The 22517-nt window shown below is 39.5% G+C and overlaps 1 protein-coding gene across 6 annotated transcripts in view; it reads left to right on the forward strand.

Moving 5' to 3' along the window:
• The window catches only part of PATJ (PATJ crumbs cell polarity complex component), a 202846-nt gene that overhangs the window by 45702 nt on the left and 134627 nt on the right, over window positions 1-22517 (forward strand). For 5 of the 6 annotated variants that reach the window (XM_075002220.1, XM_075002217.1, XM_075002218.1 and 2 more), the window contains exons 17-20: window positions 746-913; window positions 5037-5168; window positions 20570-20779; window positions 21364-21480. In XM_075002220.1, coding sequence (XP_074858321.1) covers window positions 746-913; window positions 5037-5168; window positions 20570-20779; window positions 21364-21480 — 627 coding nt within the window. The remainder of the gene's footprint in view (window positions 1-745; window positions 914-5036; window positions 5169-20569; window positions 20780-21363; window positions 21481-22517) is intronic. The other variant, XM_075002219.1, reaches the window with a different exon arrangement.

Consider the following 22517-nt stretch of genomic DNA (forward strand, 5'->3'; position numbering starts at 1 on the left):
TATCCTTCTTGACAGACTTGATGGAGAAACCATGAATTGATTAGGATACGGAGAACTTGGCCTATCCAGAATGTAGTGCAGGCTCATGGGTGGAGCACCAAGTAGGAGTTTGAACTGTTGCAGCTGTTGGGATGCTTGTTGATGAAAAGAGCACTTTAGTCATGTGAACTGTCAAGCCAGCAGTTTATACAGGCACTGAAAAGTGCTTAATAAAGAAAAGGTTCCAACATTAGGACTAATTTCTGAAAGCACTTTAAGCTGGAGTCAAAGTACTGCTGAAATCAGTTTTCTTGTCTGTCTGTTGAGGGAGGCTGGGAATAACTTACCTGGAAAGGACTCAGAAATAATGACTACTTTGCTGAAGGGGTTAAGACCAAAATGCCTGTGTAGGAGGTGTTGGCACTAGAAGCACACAGAGGGCAGGAAATGAATGAAGGTAGCTGAACAGAACAGAAGCAGTAGTAAAGTCACCAGAATCCAAAGAGGGAATAAGTCTTAAAGTAATTTATGTATATTTTAGGGCATCCATTAACAAAACCACTCAAGCTTTCCTGGAATGCCTCTGTTAAATTAGACCTTTTATATATAGTTGGGAAGGACAATTACTGCAAATAGTGTAATGGTCTAAAGTAAACAAGAGAATATTTTTTTTTTATTGCAGAAACTGATCAATATCCTTTTAAATATCTGAATGGTGGTGCATGTTTTCTCTCTCTCTCCCTATTTTTTTTTTTTTTTGGTCTAGGTAAACGGAGTTCAGCTTTATGGAAAATCCCGCCGTGAGGCAGTTTCTTTTCTTAAAGAAGTGCCACCTCCATTCACTCTGGTTTGTTGTCGACGACTATTCGACGATGGCAGTGAGTCCTTTGTGGATGAGCTCAGCACTGTCGAGGTTTCATCTCCAGAGCCAAAGGTAGTGACTGTGTAGCTCAGTTGGACAGATGTTCACTAACTTTCTAAAAACAATGTTTTGGCTTTCCTCTTGTTTGCATCCACCATTTGGAATTCTTGGAAATAAAATGTCTGAAATCCATTTGCATGGCTGTGGATACCTGCTCTTTGTACCCAAGTGTTTTGTAAAATGGTCTTTACATCTCCTCGCTGTTTGGCATGGAAAAGCTAAGCAGGTTATACCCTGTGAGGAAACTAGCTCAGTCAGAGAGATTTACTTTGTATTTCTGTGGGGTCATCACCTGTCATCTTTAATAAAAGGCTCATCTTATTATTTATTGAGAATTGTCAATGGGCTTGGTATTACTGGAAACATGAAGCGGTAACGTGGTGATAGTTTCCAATCCCAGTAAGATCAATAGAACAGCACTGAGAGCCTAATAGATCCAGGTGATAGGATTCATCGCTGATGGATGGTTTGATTTGTCAAAGTTGTTGATTTTATTGGAATTGCTTTGCTATGTCCAGTGTCGTCATGTGGTTGTTCAAACACCATTGAGTCCTGTTCTTTCTTCTTCCTTGCGTTAATACCATCATATGGCATCCCCTCTGAGTTCTCTCCATCCAGTGCCATATCTTCTATCACACCTCATGCTGACATGTCTTCCTTGATGATGGGAATGGCCAAACCTACTGTCTCTTTAAGCAACATGTGAGAGTCTTCAGATGTTTGAGAGCTGGGATCCACCTGCTAAGACTTAGGGATTTGACCCTGTAGGAGGCACTTGCTATGACATCAGCTCTATGCCCCACCAGGTGCATTCCACAGGGCTTTAGACCCTGAGCAGATGCACCCTCTGGAGCTGATCAGAGGCGATACAAGAGACGGTATGTGGCATTATGAGCCCTTCCCCAGTGTTTGCTGGCCTGACTTGATCATATGGGGCTGCGGGGCCCACTCCTGCACAGCAGCTGCTGGATGCAGTAAGCTGAAAACAGGGCCTATGGGGAGAGGCAGCAGCAAACAGCAGGGAGTTGCAGGAGGGTAAGAGAGGCAATAGGAAGGGCAAACATTTAAATTATGTCTCCCTCACCCTAGACAAGCACCAATTGTCTTCACTCTGCTGTCTCAGTTAGAAGCCCTAAACTCCTCACAGCTCAGACTGGTAGGTAGAAAATGGGCAGGCGGGGTGGAGAGTTGAGAGGGGAGCCTCTGTGAGCCTCATTTTATCTGTACAAGAGTTGCATTAGCTACAATTTGGGCACACGTGATTTATGATGTCCGACCATTTCTTGGGCTGGCCTCTGTCTTTCTTTCAGTCTTGGCATGCGGGAGTCTCTTCCTCACAATTGTCAGAACTGGGGTTTACATGCTCATGCCATTTGAGCCGGTACTCCCTTGTTTTTTCATTGGGGAGTGTTATTTTGAGGATGTCTCCAACTTAACGCGTTTCTCACCTAGTGTTTTTTGCTTATACCATGTGCCTCTCTCCAAATTTGCATTTCTGTGCAATACGTCATTTGCTCATGTTTTTCTTTGTTTCCCAGCAAAAGAACACACAGCACTACACTAGAAAACTGAATGGACAGCTGTTTGCAGACTTCCCCTTTTCTACTCACTTGTCTCTTCCTGTCCATTGCTATACCACTTACCTCTCTCCATTTGAGACAGGCACTTACTCTCCTTGCTCTTACTTAATCCTCTGTTTTCTCAGGTTCTGGATCCCAGGTACTTTGAAATTTTTCATTTTCAATATTAGCTGTACATCTGGTTTCATGGTCAGCTCAGTGTTCGTGCTGTTGAAACTGCTTACTATATTCTTTGTTCTGCTTATTTTGAGCCCATGTGTCTCCAACACGTTTCTCTTTTTATTCAGATATTTTTGTAGACTATCTTTCTCCCCACTGCGTGGTGCATGCTGAATACAGATTACATTGTTCTCCTTCTTATGTTCCTTGTGAGGATATCTACAACAAGTTTAAACAAGAGAGGACTTGGTGATGATCCCTGGCATGCTCCCACTTCTACCAAGATCTTGTCTTTTTCACCACTAGACGTTCTGACTGTTGGCATGGCGTCTATATAGCTGGTTTGAATAAGCCACACATACCGTTCTGGTACGGTTTTCTTCCTCATACTAGGAGATAACTTTTCTAGGACATCCAGACCCTTTTTAAGGTGTGAACACACACAGTCAGGTAGGTAAGTTGGAGCAGTGTGGCATTTGTGCTTTTACACTTATAGAAACACAGTGTCAAACAAGATTTTGGTAGTGGATGCTCCAAACTCGTTAACTCAGTGAGAACAAGATTGGCTTTTGTTGCTTTTGTACGGACAGAATAGCTCAAGTCCTTGGATGGGTAGAAATGAAACAAGGTGGGATACTGTGGAACATAAATAGAACATTGTAAATCGGCATGTGACAGTTGATTGTCATGAAACAATAATACAGCTAATTAATTTAGTGACATTTTTCTCTTTAAGGCTAAAACACAGTGTTCATCAGGGACCCAGGGATGCTTGAAACGGTTGTCATTTATACTTGACTAGAGTGTGCCTGGATTTTGAGTGATGCTTTGAATTCTTCATGTTCTTAGATTATGACAGTATTTTAGATAATATATTTTCAGTGAAAGATATTTCATGTTCAGAATGTTAATGTGCTGTACTTGGGTAGGTCACTAAAAACTTCATTGTACTATAAATACACGGTATGTAAATCACTAAGCTAGCATGCTGACTATGTACATCACATACATCATTCTTCAGCTTAATAGGTGAGCAGGAGCTTTGAATTATACTAAACCTAAGCCTTGCTCCCATTAGCTGATTACTTCCATCTTGCAAATCAAGTTTCTATGTAAAACTGGGAAAACCAGATGTTCAGCACTTCTTTCTGTGGCCGAATCCTTAAAAATCTCAAATTAAGACTTGAATTTTGCAACATTAGTTTCCATTCCAAAAATGCATTTACTTCTGGGTGTCCCTTCTCCTGGATCTAGATTCCTCTTGATACGACGGTCTTTCTAAGAGGACAGTTTGGCAACGCTATGGATGGTCAATAGTGGAGGCATCAAGAGGAACCATGTTCCATTTATGAGTGATCCCTTCGGTTGCTGTAGAACTCTTTCCTTACTAGTAGGCTAATAGCTTCATCCATGTGACGCCAGTAAAACACATTTGCCAACAGTTTGTATGGATTGAATTGTTCCTTAAATCCACCTCCGCACTACTACTACTACTACTACTGTCTTCTGATTTAGGGAGCAAGAAGCTATGTCTGGGCTTATAGTTTCTTTCTCCCTTTGGGCTAGTGGTGATGGCTTTGATACTTAGCAACCATTTCATTTCAGCTTATTTTGTAAGCATGTCATGTTAATAAAGGAAGGTTCACACATTTCCTGATTACAATGTCCATTTTGTCTTCAAAATATCATGCTATTTGCCTGCAGACGTAGTCTCTTTCTTTTACAATATCGTTTTCCTCTACAACAAATTCTGCAACAGCAGTAATATTTGTAATCTTGTATTTTATCTTGCACAAGAGATGATTTTTTTTCCTAAACTTCAAGAAATGTATTTGAGGTTTTTATTTTTTATTTTTTTAATTTTTTTTCCCAGTGGGATTTGTACTTTCTCTTTGAGAGTTTAAATGTTAAAGCGAAAATTAAACAAATACTGTACTCACAAAGTTGCAGTTTGGGATTGTTTTTTTTTTTTTTTTTTTTTAGATGGGCTTTCCCTTATGCAGTGTTTGTTTTTTTTTTTTGTTTTTTTTTAAATCCTTGTGTTTGAGACATTTTGTTTTTTCTTTAATGCATCTAATGGGGTGGCCGAAGTCCATTGAAATGTAAAAGGTTAGTACCATTAATTTGTAATTAGACATAATTCTTAATATTATATAATTACATCTTAGTATTTGTGTGCAAAGTTCGGGCCTGGTGGAGTAGTGGGAGTAGTCACAATGGGAATTCCTGTGGCAAATGCAGATGTGTTTGGATGGAATTAGAGAGCAGGATATATAATATTTCAAATGAGTTTCATCTTGGATGAATGATCAATGTAGCAGGAATATTCAATGAATAAACTTCTATCCAGAGCTAAAAAGTGTGGTGGTATTTGCAGTAGATACTTTATTTTTCAGATGAAAACAAAAATAGACCTTCATCCTGAAGAAGAAGGAGATGGTGAACTAACATTATGGTCCCCTGATGTGAAAGTCATTGAACTAGAAAAAGACAATAAAGGCTTAGGATTCAGCATTTTAGATTATCAGGTATGCTTTTTCTTGTATAGAGCAATAAATATTGAAATTACCTCTAACTTTTCCCCCTTTTGTACTGTGCCTTCGTATTTCCTATAAATATTTCTATGATTTGTTAAAGTATTTATAAAATACAGGTTGGACCTCCCCTCATCTAGCATGCTTGGGACCTAATGGGTCTCAGACAAAGAAGTTGATGGATTGAGGAGGTCAGTTCTGCCCCCCCGCCCCCCCCAGCTATCCAGCCCAGCCCTGGCCACCAGCCCTCCAGCTGTCCTGACCCTCCACCCTGCTGGCTGCTGCCAGACTGTGGATGTTGCCGAACCAGAGAGTCCCATTTAGTGAGGTTCAACCTGTAGTATAGTGATATGGCAGCTGGACTTGAAATGTGGAGGAAATTTACTTGTTATTTTGAGGACCAGTTTTTTCTCTTACACTGGACAAACTATGTAAAGTATGCCTTAGAATATTATTTTAACCCAGACTAATTACTGGATATAATAAAATACAGTTAATCATACTCTAACAGCTAGCTTTGTGTTTAAGGGCTATGGGTTTTCTTAATCACTGGGAATTACTTCATAATTAACTGAGTAGTGAGAAAGCATTCAGTATCTCAGCTCATTTTGCTATTAGTTAAATGTTCTGTCAGTTCACCCCTCTCTGCTCCTCCCAGCCTCCCCCTGCTCCCAGTTAAAAATACATTTGTGAACAGCCTACTAATAGAGTGCCTTGTACAGAGGCTTCAGGATGCCATGGTAATAAAAATAAATAATCACCACCAGTACTTTAGGAAAGACTCTTGTTGTAAACAATAGACTTTGGTTCAGACTCTTAGGGCAAAGCTATTTTCCAGCTTAAGGGCTATTGATACCTTGTTTCACTACAGTTGACTTCCATGGTGAGGTTTATAAAGGCAGAGGTGACAAATGTGGTTAGTATGTGAAACTCAATTTAACTTTTTTGTTAATAAAGCAATTATATTACTTTAATTTCATATATTGTATAAGAAAAGGGTGTAGTCTTCTCACTGCTTTACATTTTCAGACCAGCATACTTGGGATACAGAATATTTTCATTATTTCTCTTAATAATTAAAAGGAGATGAATCTCTGACCCCAATAATAGCATAAAACAAATTACCCTTAAAATAACCTGCTTTTTCATCTAAAAAAGTTGTGGGATAGATTACATAAAACAATCTTAACGCTCCGTAGTAATTAAGAGCCAAATTCTCTTCTAGTGTAATTGGATACATTTCTATTAACTCTGTGCCAATTGACACCAGTAAATAATTTGGTCATAAATAAAAAACTGTACAGAAATTATCAGAATTCTGAGGTCCGGATGAAGTTTCTAATGGTACCTGTCACTGTGGTATTTTAAAACCTCTAAGTACCACACTCTCATAAGAATTAAAATGGATGGGTTGCTCTTTATAATAGCATGTAGATCTGAGCAGTACTTAGACTGTTTCCCCTCGCTTTCAACCACAGTGTACATCATTGCACATAAATGTCAAGTGATATAAAAATCAATTACACTCTTATATGAGAAGACATGAATCGGGAACAAATTAAAATAAAAATACTTGGAGTATTATGTAAAACCTTTAATTCCATATTTTGCCATTGTGATTAAAGATTACTGAAAATAGATTCTGTTAGTTGTTGTTGTTGATAAGTGTTGTGTTTCAGTGCCAGCTTTTTAAGCAGAGTCCCTGAGAGTCTACAAAGCAGCCATACACAGATTTGCTTTTGAGGTTTTTACATAATCAGAATTAATAAAGGCTTTAATAACATGCTTTTTATTTACTTATTCACAAATGTAAATACATTAGTAATGTTGGGAATCCTTGCAGCTTTAAATACTTTCAAATCAATATTAAATAAACAGTAATCCACTTAATCACAGCTCTTTTGTAATTACAATATATTGTGCTATTTTTCGGTTTGGGATTGACTTGTGCATCTGTTTTGCTCTTCTCAGTACACAAGGAGTTCACTTTTTGAGAGGGGCATGTGTAAATACCCAACGTATGTTCAACAGCTTAATTTAAAAAGAGTGAATAAGCCTCAGTTATAGTAACAAGTGGTTTGAGTTTGGCTACTGGAAAACCATACAGAATTCTTTGCCCTGGGTGATTTTTTGGAAAGAACAAATGTCAAGTGCACAATTTTACAACTGAAAATGAATGGGAACTGAGTACCTAAAATCCCATGTCTGTCTTTAAAATTCCCCCTGGTAGGTTAATACAGCTTAAAAAATGTAAGTGTCTAGCCCCATGTACTTTGATTCTAATGCTTACTGAGAAATGAATGATTCAAGCTTTACAATGGCAGATACATTGCTTAAAACATGTTTTCACTTTTTATAAGTAAAGTGCATAACTAGTGCTTACTCAGGTGACCAGTAACTTAATTTTAAAGTTTGGTAAATTTTGAGGTAAATCCAAGAGATGTTATAACTCAATTATCATTCATATCACTCCTAGCAACTGAGTGAAAATCATTTTTGGCTGGGCAAAGGGCAGCTGATTTTGTGAAAGACAATGGCTGTGACTTTCTGTCTTTCAGCTATTGCACTGTAAGCTTTTGTTGTGTATGTATAGTCTATCAGGGAGTCTACACAGCAGTTATTTTGAATAACGGCCACTATTCTGAAATACCTCTGAGAGTGTCTACACAGCGAACAATTTTGAAATAGCACATGGCTTATTTTGAGTTCTGTAAACCTCATTCTACGAGGAGTAACGCCTATTCCAGAATAGATATTTTGGAATAGAGGCTATGTAGACAGGGAATTGGGGGTGGAGGGCTTTTGTGAAATAGGGGCCTTCAGGCTTGGTTCCAAGTGGCCTTACATGTGATTCGATGTCCAATAAGTGCAGATAATCTACTGTGAAATAGCTGAGCTCTATTTCTGTGTGCATTTTTTTTTGTGTGGATGCGCTATTTCGAACTGAGCTATTCCTGAAAATTTCTTCTGAAGAGCTTTTTCCAAAATAATACTGCTGTGTGGATCTGGCCTGATAGTAGCTCCTACTAGATGCTGTAGGAAAGGTGCAAGACAACCCCATTTGAGCTTTTATGGAACAACCTGCCCATTGCAATGGGCAAGGGGAGGAAGAGGGAATTTTTTATGACTCATACACCAGCCACTCAAGGGTACAATGAAACAAGAGTAATCCTCCATCTTAATGTATGTTTTCCTGGCATACACACAGAAGTTTGTTTAAAAGCATAAAATACACTCACTGCCAGGTTGCCATACTATTTCTTAGAATTTAGAAGGCTAACACCCAAGACCCCCAAAACAGAGAGATGCAGCTCACCATATCTTACTCTAGGTGTGCTATTGGCAGACATTGTTGAAAAACCCTGACTGAACGCTCCCCTGCAGAGCCTCCAAACTTTCAGGCAGGAGCAGGGAAATTTTTAGGATTAAAAGGGACAGCCTGTAATTTTTACACTGTTCTCAGTACAACATGCTATCTGCTATAATTCTGAGGGTATGCCTATATAGCAAAGACAAACCTGCAGCTGGCCCCTTCCACCTGACTGCCTTACAGGACTTGGACTATGGGGGCTGTTTTGATGCTGTGTGTAGACTTCTGGGCTTGAACTACAGCCTGGGCTCTTGAACCCTGCAGGGTGGAGTTTGCAGAGCAATGAAAAAGCCCTCTTGAGTCTTGTGAGACAGGAGATGCCTGGCACAGGCCGGCTACGGGTTCTTCTTTGCTGCAGAGGCATACCCTGAGTGTTCTCATTCGCTGTATAAATGTTTAATCCTGCATTGAAACTTATTACAGCCTCGTCCTGAAATACATTTTCACTGTAGGTTTTCAGATACTTCACCTGTTTGTACTGCTAAAAAGCAATACTGATAAAAACTCTTAGTGATGGAGGAATTGAGTACTGACAGAGTGAAATTATTACTCTGGCATATTTAATTTTTAATGGACTATCCTTCTCATGATGTTACCTCTATAAAATAAATAACCACATCCCAAGTGATCTAAAGGGTATTCCGAGAAATGTGTAAATGGAACGTCATCTAATTTATACTTAACGTACATAACTTTAAGTACAACTACAACTTTACTGACTAAGAGCAACCTTTTATATTTGTATCTTTACCCTACGCTTTTTTCCACTTTTTTGTAATTAGTAATTTTAAACAAACCAACTTTATCTTTTTTCTATTTACAAACTCCCCATGGAAGGATCTGTTACTGAAACAGATGGTATTACTACACAAAGAGTGGAGCGTAGCCTTTGTATTAGCACAGAAGTTTTGTCTGCAGATTTTAAGGCTGGGATTTTTGGCTTTGCATGGTCATTTTAAACTTAGATCTATTTGTGTTGAGAAGTTTTAAAAACTACTATGTTTCACCTTGCAGACAAGAGTCCCATGCTGGACTCCTTAAAATGATGTAATATGTTTCACTGGACTCTTCCCTGAGGGGTGTGGTTATTTTTAAATGTCTCCCACTCAACACTTGGGTGCTTAAAGTTAATAATAGTGTTGATATTTTAAAAATACAATGCTTGATCTGTCAGAGCTCTTAACTGAAACAGACTCGTACTTGCAGATAATTTGGATGCGATAGCTGTGAAGGAGAACCCCATGATGCAATAATAGTTGATACTGTAGATTCTACAGGCAGCATACCACCTTCTGAGTTGATTGTGAGCCTATATCTCTGTGTAATCTTGAGGGTTATTGTGTTACTGAGGATTGAATCTTAAAACACAAGTCCTGCCAACTTTCTTGTTATTTAAAGACATGGTGTAAAATTTAGTATCCTGGCCAATTTCTGTATTGAGTAATATTATTTATCTTAATTTTCGCGGTAATTTCACTTGGAGAAGTTTCTCTTTGCTTCATTTCCTAACTAAATTTTGTGTAGCATCATTGGCAAGTTCAGTGGTAACTGGTTACGTGGTACATATTGGTGGTGTATCACTGGTCCTGATGTACAGTTGGTACAGTGTTTTGGGCTTGTTTAGGATGTAATGTGCTATGCAAGGGTACATTAACATTGTTCTCTGTTAGAAGGATGTGAAAGTTTTGCTTATTAGCAGCTGTGTTTGTCACAAAAGAGAAGAGGTGGAGGTTTGGCTCAGCTAGAGGCGACCGGGCAGAGGAAACATAAACATTTTATTACTAGCAATGGTCACTATTCATAATCATATATTTTCCCTTTTAAAAAGGTGAGAGAAATGCTGCTTTAATTGGAAAAAATGGTAAACATTGTTACATAAAAATTATTATGATCATGTTGGGCTAGACACAGATATTGAAAGACTGATTCTAGATATTCGGAAGGGTATATTGAGTCTTGGGTTCTGAAATAATAGCCTTTAGCATACACCAAGCATAGCAAAGAAATTCCATACCCAGCTAGTGATGATGTGCCACAGAAATATAGGAAAAGCTACGAACAGTTGTCCTGCAAATTTCACGAGGTCATATTAACCAGAAACTGACTCCTGAATGATCTGCTGAACCTCTATCATATTAAACTGCTAAACAGACTTCTACACAGAGCTCAGTTGCTTGTGTTTGGAATTTGGAGTACTGTAGGATATCTGATGTGTGACTGCAGCTAGAAGGGTGAGGTGATTATGGTAGTACAGTGGGTATAGGAATATTGGCAGAAGGGAGTGTGTTCATTTACATAGAATCTTTAATCCACACAGATTCTAAGGTATTCTTTGAATCTCTTCAGTCCTATGTGAAACTCTAATTCCAGTGGCCAGAGGTGCAGCTGAACAGTGCCTAATAGCATGTAAACAAAAAATTGCACAACCGTTTCCAAAAGAGGTCTCAAAAGTTTTAAAAGGGCCAGCCCATTCCATTTATATGGTGCTTGGAGTATTTGCCTGTTTGGTTTAGGTTGGAGTATTGTATAACATCCATCTTGCTCAATGCTTTCAGTTTAGGCCACCTTGAAATGGAAGTATTTTGGACAGAGAGGCATATTTATGTCCCTATGAAGCATGCTTTCACCTGTTCATATGGTGGAAACCAGTGACTTATTGGCAAGTCTAATCATACAGCTATATTAAAAAGCAGTTGTACCATGACTATCTGCTTGGCACTGGAAAAGCTGCTTTTCTTCCATCTCCACAGCCCTTCCACGTTTATTAACATCAAAGTACTGTAAGCCTAAATGCCAGCTGAGCTGAAGATCTTGTCTGACAGAGGATTTGCATGATTCCCTCTATGGGAAAGTTCTACATCCCTTAAATCATATTAAGCTGCTTCATTTGAAAAATAATACTTAATAGTGTAGTCATGTATATAGCTATTGAGAAAATTCTCTCATAGTGCTGCTAAGTACTGCTTCTCACTACTGAAAAGAGGCTGAATGGAATGAACACATTCCTGATGGAGTTTCTAGGGTACTTGTGATGAGTGACTTCCAAAACCTCAATACAGCAGTACAAAAGGCATCAGGAGATCAGAAGCTTTTTATATCAGCATGAGATCCCAGATGGGAGAGACAGAAAAAACTCGCTGTTGTAAAGAAACTAGAGAAACTGAGATGCAGGAAGTTTTAAGATGATGTGATTAGGGGCTGAAATGAAGTTTAGGGAATGGTTACTCTGATTTCTCTCTGAAAGAGAAGGTAGGAGAGAATCTCATGATGTGTTACAGGTAGAAGAAGAAAGCAGAAATATCTGTAAAGGGGAATGCCACATCCCATGGATTCTGTGGCACCTTATAGACTAACAGAAAAGTTTAGAGCATGAGCTTTCGTGAGTTAACTCACTTCTTCAGATGCTTCACTTCTTCAGATGCTTCAGATGCATCTGAAGAAGTGAGTTAACTCACGAAAGCTCATGCTCTAAACTTTTCTGTTAGTCTATAAGGTGCCACAGGACCCTTCGTTGCTCGACAGATCCAGACTAACACGGCTACCCCTCTGATACTTGATCCCATGGATTGACTCTTTTTATGTTTCTTGGCTTTTTTGAGTAGATTCTGCTTTGTGAACTCTTATGGCTGTTTTCTAGAGGAAAATACCTAATTTTTGGAACGCTCCTGGGCACAAGGCTGGAACAGCTGCTAATTCAGAATCCTTGACATAATAAACAGTAGAGACCTTTACCACCCCCACCTCCTCCTCCTCCAGCCAATAGATTGGATCACTTTTTTTTTATTTCTTGTCTGCTGCAAGAAAGTCTTTGAATGTATAGGAATGTGTAGGAAACCGTCATTATTCTGCAGAAGTCACTCTGCCTTGAACAATAGGGTGGGAAATTGAAGGGCTGGTTTTTATACCATGAACAGAAGTTAAAAAGCCAAGTATTTTCTAAAAACTTACTCTGGAAAACCTCTCATACTGGTGAGCTAATATTATGCACAGGAGATTGGGGGAAAAGCTGGTTATAGAAAAGACCTGCAATCTGCCTCGGATCAGTTGGAAGCCACTAAGCGGAGGATACTGTATTGTCTTCTGGCCATGCCACTTGATGGCTCCAAAGCAGACACAATGAACTAGAAGCTTCTGAAAATTCTGTTTCATTTCCATGTTTGTTTGTCGTAGGACATAGTTGAAACTGAAATGGTTCAAAAAAGATGAAGTTCAGCCAGAATCTATCTCTTGGACCATATCTATGAATTCCTTCCCTGACTTGCACATCAATATTTAAACATTTTGTTCTCACTTTTATGTCTCTCTACAATTGTTCTGTTCTCATCCTTTTCTTATGACAACTTCACTCTTGCTAAGCTCTGACTTCCAGTAGTCCTCCTTCAGCCTGGCATGCTGCATGCAGACTCTCATCCCGGAATACTTGTTCCAGCATCCCTCACTGCTGCAAGGGAAGGGTCGTTATTCCAGCCCAAACCAAGCTGGTGAACACTAGGCAGTCCTTCCTAGAATTCCTTGTGCCACTAACTTCCATCTGTAAAATTACTACCCTATGTTAGTCTTCCTATTTATTGCTCCTCTGCTGAGTAATGAGTGTAACAGTGGGGAGGGCTGTTTATTTAGGAACTTACAAGACACCTTTGCTTGCTGTGCTACATCCTGTTCACCAAGCTTCAGCTACTTGTTTTCTATTTATAGGGCAAACTTCTCTGGGTAGGAAGCTTTTTCTTATTTTTTGAAAGTCTCCTATCCTTTTGGGTTCTGTATAAATAATGAAGAGCTCAGCAAGTTACTGCTAATTACACTGGAGGGAATTGCTCACTTAGTAAACTTATTACTTAAGAATAATAAAGTTTCTACTTTGACTCTGGGCCATGTGTAAATGTCAAATGTAGCTTAAGTCCATTTATGTGATTGGAAGTAAGACCACTGGCTGTTCATCGGTGCTAGGGATGTTGAAACGAGTAATGGTTTTATCTCGGGGCCTGCCACCCAGCTCGCTGCCTGGCCTGACTGCATCTACAAAGTCCAGCCAAGGCACTGCTCTCTCTGGCTACGTCTACACTAGAAGCATCTGTCAACAGAAGTTACTGTCGACAGTGAAATCTCAACAGAACCTCTGTCAAAAGATTTGCATCTGCACACAACTTGCTCTGTGGACAGAAGACTGTCAGACTGCACTGCCTTCTAATGTTAGATCTGCAAAGAGGGCTGCCTGGCAACCACAAGCCCTCTCTATTGACAAAAGTGTCTACACCACGCTTCCGTCGACAGTACTCTGTTGACAGATTGGTCCTTTTGTCAACAAAACTCTCCAGTGTAGACCCAGCGCCTCTGTCCAGGGCTGCCTCCAGAGTTCACTAGCAAGGCCTGGTTAACCAGTATGCATACTGGCCCTTACCAGTGCACTCATGAGGCTTAATGGTATGCTGCTCAGCTAACAGTTCAACTTCCCTAGTCCATGCTAACTTTGGGCTTCTAGCTGATATGGGCAACCATTGCTTTGATTTACCGTATTTGTATTTTCCCCCTTTACTCCCATTCTCTCGGAGACTCCACCTCTTTGTAGTGACATTGTCATTTTCCCCATTGCCCGTTTAAGTTGGTGGGGGGGAGGGAGTTGGTACCCCTTGATGGTTTCGAATTAGCTGTTTTAAAAATGCTATCTGGGTTTTTCTTGAGTTAACTTCCAGGTTGTTCCCCAAATCCTGGAAAGCCTAAGAGTTTCTTATTATTAGAGGACAGCTGGACTCAGCCCAGAATTTCAGTTCTACTGAGCCCTAGGAAAAGATATGGACTATGTTTTAGAAGGAGTGGCTGGAACAGAGGCAGAAAAATTTTCTGGCAGTGGAGAAAAATTGGGTAGAAATCTATTGTCTCTGGTGGAACTGAGCATAGGAGACCTCTGGGTCTGGCAAGGGAGATGCTAAACCTCAGGACTTTATTTTATACTATAAAAGATGGTACTGAAGATGAAGTTTAGGCCCAGTCTTCGGGTACCTGAGATAACCTGCCCATCTTTCATACACATCCATATGCTGCTTTTCAGAGACTAGTTCCTGCTAACTCTTTGTTAGGAACAGCATCGTAGTTTGGTTCATACCTGGTTCCCCACAAAGAAATACTTTTGAACACCACCACAGCAAACTTGTATTTCTCTGACTTCATTTTCTATGGAGAAAACAATGAGCCAGAGCCATGTCTCAGAGGCATTAGAGAAAGCCAGTGCACTCAGACCAAAATGGCTGTAGTACACCCTTACTTCTCCAGCACATAAACTATTTCTTTACAGCTCGTAGTCTGTACCAAACTTGGTGGTGATTTGAGTTGATAAATGAATAAAGGCCACAAAGTTCATTCCACTTTCAACAGAAGATACGTTTGATTTCAGAACACCAGAATGAAGGGTTAGTGCCGAAATCCCATTCTGCCACCTACCCCTCACATCCAGTTGTTTATCTTTCCTCTTTGTGTTTTGTTCTTCTTTCTCTCTTTCTTTACTTGACATTTCTCACAACAGAAATTTTTATTGATACCAGCTGTGAACTAATTTCTGAAATTCTTTTGCTTTGTTCCCTCATGGCGGATCAATAAATATCCATGTTTTCTTTCCCAAGCTTTGTCTTCTTCCCAAAATTTTTTGAATATTTTCCCCAGGTTTTAGGTTTGTGTTCAAGTCATGCATATTAATAAACCTGTAGTTTTCTCACTTGCTAAGGTATAGCTTCTTTTTGGTGTTGAGTCGTGCTATTGGCTTCCATTCAGCATGAGTACGAGTTTCAGAATCAGGTCTTAAATTTTTTTTTAATTCCAGACTGGTTGTTCCCAGTGTCTTGAGTTTGCTGGAGATTAACTGCACAGTGGAACATACAATGGGAGAAAGGAGCCTGATCTAATGAATGAGTTTTAGCTCTTTCCAGGAGGTGAAATTTTGAAAGATGCCTTTTAAGAGTTAGGGCAACTGTAACTGGTTTTAGGAATCAAGATCCCTCCTCACACCAATGCTTCAGGGAAAGGGGTATGATCATTTGGTCCTTTAGGTTCACACCTGCATTGCACCAGCCCCAGAAAGCCCTGAGAAGGGCATGATTTCTCTTCTGCTCTCGTCTTTGCTCCAAGAGGAAGGTAAGTTCCTGTACCTGAAAAGGGACTAGCTTACTTCTGTTACCCCCCACCTCCTCCCAAGTTCTAACCAGTTTTCTGGCCTGCATGTTGGAAAGGGTTTTGGAGAAGAAATGATGGTCATGCTTTGGCCGCTCTCCACGCTGCATGCAAAACCACGACATAAGCAGCTCTAGCACAGATGCTCCAATGTTTCCTTTTTCTGTTCAGTATTTTTCTTGCCTTAGCCCAATTGTTATTCATTAACCAAGGACATATAATAAAGTTTAGCTATATGTTTGTTGCAGTCGTGAAACATTGCACAGGTTGAAACTCTCTCATCCGGCACCCTGGGGACCTGGCTGGTACCAAACGAGAGAATTTGCAGACTATGAGAGATTAGTATTGTTTATCACATTACCAGCATGTTCACTGCTTACTGGGCTCTGAGAAGACTTTTAGGGGGTAAATTACAGCTAAATAATAGTATAGAACACTGAGAGCCAGGCCTGGTGGCCACAAACATACTTTACAAGACCACTGGAAACGTGGTCACACCCATAAGTGGTCATTTGGCTAACTAAAACCATGCCAGATTATGGATGTTGCTGGATGAGAGAGTTCGGTTTAGAGAAGTTCAAACTGTAGTTTGAATAGCAGAAAGAGATTTGAAATCTTACTGTATTTAAGATGCAACATGAAGGCTTTTTTAAAAGCATATTTCATATACATTAGTAATGTAAGTGGTCTCATGCAAAATGTAATGTCATAGTAACCTAATTAACATTGTCTGGTCTGTAACATGTTTCTCTTGATTTTGTCTAATAGATCCTATGTGATGCAAGTTGGTAGTTGCAAAATTGTTCTGATAAATTTAAAAATAGTATAGAAAATTGTCTCATACTGTTTCTTTTGGGATGTTTACTGTACCACATAGCACTATTCTTGGCATACATTAACAGATAAGGTTTTTTGAGGCAACAGTTTTGTTGCTTCAAGAATGCTGCAGTATTGAAGGAAATTGATCCACCCTAAAGCAGATCCAAAGTCTTATCAAAGCTAATTCATTCTGAAACCAAGTGAGAATAATTGTGAACAGTAAATGTCAGTCACCTGCAGTTGTCTCCTGTATTTTCACATATGCATGCTACATGAGACTAAGTATAGCTAGCATTAACTCTATGCCTATAGGGTGTTGCATTCCAAACTTTGATGCACATTCTCTGTATACAACAGGCGCTTTGCAAAATTTGACAACCCAGCAGAATGGGATGCATGTTAACCTAAAATACTTCTGTGATTTTTGGATGCTGTCAGTGGTCTTCAGTGCCCTCTATTGGCTAACCCAGAAATCTCATAGGCTTTGAAAATAAAGGCATCAGTCAATGAGGAGTGTGTTGGTTTACCATGAACGTGCTGGGCACAATAATTGTAGATCATTTGCACTTCAGCATTTTTTTTGTATAATAAAGAAATTTAGTAGCTGAAGGGTTGAAAACCATCAGTGTCTATAGCATCTGTAACCAACAGTCCCATGCTTCAGTTTCACTATGACTATGAGCTCCATCAGCATAGCCACATGGGACTATACTGATATATGCTCATGGAAGTCACTACAGGCTGAAACTCTGTACTCCAGAACTCTCTCTTATTGCAACATCTATAATCTTTCAAGATTTTCGTTGGCTGGGCAACCACTGACAGGCTGCTGCCCATCCCATCCCCAAATGATACAGTTTATTACTAGCCACATCATTTGTAATAGCTTCAGACTTCAGAATGCAATTGTTGTGGCAAATCATCCTACAGCCATCACATTGGGATGCCTGGCTGTTGGTAATAAACTATTCAACTTCTCTGTAGGACTGTGGGGATCTCTCATTGACATGCCATTGTCACTGTGGTTTACAATGCTCTTCTGTTCCTGTGCAATAGCTCCCTCTGCTTGAAAACATCAGTGTAATTGTAACCCAGCGCAGGGTGAAGCCCTTGTTTTGTATTTGTCTGATTAGTGATTTTTAATATTAATTTTTTTTTCATTCACTTGATGTTTAGTATGTGCAGATATTTGGCTTGCAGTGGGAGCAAGTGAGCCGTTGCACAATAATAATCATTCTGCCTTTGAAATCTTACCATGACAAAGTCAATATAAAGTATTGTGCGGAGACTTTGGCCTTTTCCATGTTAGCAATAGAACAAGAGCTGGTGGATATATTTTCAAGAAAAGGAAAGTTAATTGAAAGAAGTTGTCATGTCAAAGGTGATTTAGTTTGATGAAGACTTCCTCAAAAGGAGACAGAGAGAAACTCTTAGGCTATAGTGACAGAGGTAGCTGTGTTAAGATATAGACTAACAGGAAGGGGGGGAAAAAAAAGCAAAAAAGCAGTCATGTAGCACTTCAAAGACTAACAAAATAATTTATTAGGTGGTGAGCTTTCATGGATCTGCCCCACGAAAGCTCATCATCTAATAAATTATTTTGTTAGTCTTGAAAGTGCTGCGTGACTGCTTTTTTGTTTTCTTAGGCTATAGGTTGGCAAAGTAATGATTTGAACTTGTTTTTCCCCACATCCTGGACCCTGACTGCCAGCCTCACCCATGCTCTCTCTTCCCTGACACTCCCAAAAAAACTTTAGCTAGTGTAATTTACTGGCTTAGTTGTGCCATCAAAGGCCTACAGTAAAAGCAGTAACCCCGACTAAACTCTGGAGTCAGTTTGGGGAACCTGTGTAAACCACGCTGGTACAAGCACAGTTTTGCTAGTATAAGCTGCAACAGATGTTGAAATTCCAAAAGTTTTCACAAAATGTAGTTGTTGTTCTCTGGTTAGCTGTAATCAAACTGTCTTCACTGCTCCTCTGTTTAAACATGGCTTTGGTAGTCAACGTGGGCATAGTTTTCTGTGTGTGTTTATTAGGGGCAGGCAGTAGGTTCTAATATAACCATCCAACCACTGTGAGTTCTAATTAAGTCTTTACATAATGTGACAGGCTAGGCATTTAAAAAAGCAAGCAAACATGCATGTACAGACATACATGCACACACAAATCTCTATAGGAGGTTTTCTGTCCCAGGGTGACTTGTCATAGGCGCACAATGCGGATCTGAGCATAAGTTTATAGGGCAGCCAAAGCATGCTGGCAAGTATGCAGTGAGTAGTGCATCACAGCTGGGAGAAGAGAGATTGTTAGACTTGATCACCAGACCCCATTCACGCAGAAAAGCGATTGCTGTAGGGAATTAGTGTCCAGCAGTCTTCCTTGGAAACTGAGCACTTGGGCGCCCACTCAGGAGAGATTCATATGCTGCCCAGCCGGTTAGCAAGGTGCCCACAGCCAGGCTTTTCTTCCTACTGGTGGTGCACATTCACAAATGCCTCGGTGCACATGGAAAAATTATTCTGCACAAGTATTAAACCAACTGGGGGGACGTTGGTGTCCACTGTTTGGGAAGTGTCTAAAAGGGAGTCATTGTTGGAATGAGCTAAAATTAGCTTGTTTTACCATAACCTGATTCAGCTGCACACCTTTTTTTTCCCTCCTGAACTGATTTTCTCCTCTCTAATATTAATCATTTACTGACATTGCTTCCCTCCCTCCACCCATAAAGCTAGTTAATTGTTGATTTGGAAATGCTTTCTATGTGTGTCATTATATACCAATAAAAACAGTTAAAGGAACGGTGTTTAGCTTGAAAAATCGATCAAAAGTTAGGAAGCACTAGAATCTGTGGTGTCCAACACATTAGTCGGATGTAGCTGTTTCACCAGTTGAGTGTGGCTAGTTGGTTTGAACAATAAATATATTTTCAGAATAATATGGAGAGTTTGCTAAAGCAGTAGCCACTATGATAGTCATTATAGCAGTATAATGGCTATTGCTTCAGAATAGGTTGGACATCATGGTGCTAGATTCATGGTGGGCTGTGCATTTTTAATTCTGCCCTGTTGTGCATCCATCCTATGCACAAAATAAGCTGGGTTTTATGGAGACACAGTCAGTGATCATGTAATTTATAGATACAATGCATACCCATAAGGCACTAGAAGACAGTGAATGTATGGCACACTCTGAAAATGAATTATGCATGGCTTAATAAGTATGAAATGTGTGGCAGTGCGTATTTTCTGTTACTGTATAATGATTAAAATCTTTGGTTATTTTATCTTACTGGACAGAGGATGGATTTTCAAATGGATAGATATTTTGGAACAAGCTGTCCCTCAGACATAAATCTGAAGAAAAACAATTGAAAAATGTTCCCAATAAGAATGAGAGCATCTTTCAAACTGGTTTATGAATCAATTATCATGAAAAATCTGTCCCGTTTGTCAAACACGAGATATTTCCTATTGAAAAATTTCCCATATTTTCAAGCAGTTATCCTCATTAATAATCTCCCGAAACAGTTCTGTCTTGTTTATACAGACAGCTACAGCGCTAAAAGCGTATATAACACACCGTATAAATGTATAGTTACATTACATTACAATGATCTGAGCAAGTGTAACTGTCAGGTCCTGAATACTTTTGTAAATTGTAAGGATGTTTAATGTAGCTTTTGTAGACATGAAGCCTTGAAAATCACATGCATAGCGATTTGTTAGGGTGTTTCTCATAATAGGTTGGATTGGAGGAGCTTTTTCATCTGCAGTTTGGCCTCTGCTTCAGAGAGCTGCCTTAGGAAGGCATAAATCAGCCTACTCTTGAGCCTGAATTTTTTAAAAATCTTCTGGGCATGCTACAGTGCCTGTTGTTTCCTTCTCTTTGTCTTTTAGGCAGTTAGGTGGTTCTATTCCTGGACTATCTTTTTGTTTGTGTGTGTTTTGTAATGTGTAGGATCGCCTGCAGCAAAAGATTTCTTTTGTGTACATTCCAAATAAATAACACAACACGTTGATTTGGATTTTGTTGGGCTGCTTTTTCAGGATCCCCTAGATCCCACAAGAACAGTCATTGTGATCAGCTCCCTGGTAGCAGGTGGAGTAGCTGAACGTGGGGGTGAATTGTTACCGGGTGACCGCCTGGTTTTTGTAAATGAGAAATATTTGGATAATGCCACTCTGGCAGAGGCGGTTGAAGTGTTGAAATCTGTGCCCCCAGGTACTATTCGCCTGGGCATCTGCAAGCCTTTGGTGGTAAGGACTGATTTTTAATTTATTCTATATTGTTACATCAGTGACATGTACAGATGTGATGCGTATATAGGCCCCAATTCAACAAAGCATGTTGTTTAAGTCTCTCTGTTCAGGACATCACCAAAGTTCAAATATGTGCTTTGTTCCGGTCACATCAGTAGGACTTAAGCAAGTACTTGAAGTGGAAAACAGAAGCACTGTCCTGAATAAGGATGCTTTCTGGATTTGGGACCATATGGTAGAGGTAGTTCACTTGAGAATACTGCTTTATTGTTCATTAGTTAAGCTTGTCTGTATAGTAGCATATAATAGGGCTTGATGCCATGAAGTGCTTGCAAGTGAAAACAAAGAACTGCTGAAAGGGGCTATAATGAGGTTTTTAGAGTCTTTCCTTCAAACAAAATAGTATGTGTTTTCCCGTATTCTTGTATTGCTTCTGTTGTCCTCTCCCTTCCTCATTCTCTCCTTCTCCACAGTCATTTCTTTCCCCTTTTGCAACAGCCCATCTTTTAAAGAATTTGAGGGCTTTTTTGGCTTTCTTGACAGCATTTTAATGTGGCTGTGTGTTTTAACTGTCTTTAAAGGGAGAAAACAAAGAGGAGGAGAACTTTTGCATTGTGGATCCCAGCACCAATAAAGACAACTCTGGACTTCCATCACCAATCGATATTAATTCATCAATAATACTTGAGGCACCACAGGTATTTTGCTGCTGTTTCATTCTGTTTAAATTGCATAAGTAAGAATCGGGGATTTAAAAGTCCAGTCTAGCTCTCCCAAAAATTGCCCTTCAGAAGAGATGTCCACCCAAGGCTCGTTCTGTTTGGTGGGAGACATGAGTCTAGGATGAGTCGTGTATTCTGGCAAAAATCCCTCTCTAAACAGACTCTAAGATTCAATAGTCACAGAGAGGTAGCTGTGTTAGTCTGTATACTCACAGAAGAAAACAGCAATCATGTAGTACTTTGAAGACTACAAAATAATTTAGTAGGTGATGAGCTTTTGTGGGACACACCCACTTCAGATCTGGAATTTCAGATGAAAGTAAACTGGCATAACCAAAATATAACCGAGAGATTGGAGGACAGGGGTTGGGGTGGGAACCACAGAGATAAAAGAGAGAAACAGTTTTCATTTGTTTTTTACCCCCTTACCTTTGTGCCAGTTTACTTTCATCAGAATTTCCAGATCTGAAGAAGTGGGTTTTTCCCTGCAAAACTCATCACCTAATAAATTCTTTTGTTAGTCTTTAAAATGTTATATAACTGCTTTTGTGTTTTCTAAGATTCAAAGCTTTTTGTGAGCTAATGTTGAATGTGTATGTGACATATTATTTATAGAGGTACTGGGCTACCTTTATTATATATCTGATTGCATTCAGGTGCATTGCCCTATTGTGAACATGAAAGGTGATATGAAATAAGAATGTTAGATGAGCTGCTAATAGCGATCAGATGTTCAAATGCTCAGGGGGAATAAAAACTGGTATTTAAGCAGGATTTCTTTAGAAAAAGATGGTTTGTTGTTAGCATTGAGGATAGTACCAAGATTGGAATGCTAGCCTAGAATATGGGAGAGCCAGCTCTGCCAAAGACTTCCTTCATGACCTTGGGCAAGTCACTTAGTATCTTTTACTAATACTAATCCAGTTTAATTTAATCCAGTTTGAGAAATGGGAAGAACAGCGTGTTTCCCTTTCTCACAGGGCTGTTGGGAGGGTAAATCCATTAAAGATTAT

Source organism: Carettochelys insculpta, chromosome 9 (assembly GCF_033958435.1).
Source record: "Carettochelys insculpta isolate YL-2023 chromosome 9, ASM3395843v1, whole genome shotgun sequence".
NCBI lineage: Eukaryota > Metazoa > Chordata > Testudines > Carettochelyidae > Carettochelys > Carettochelys insculpta.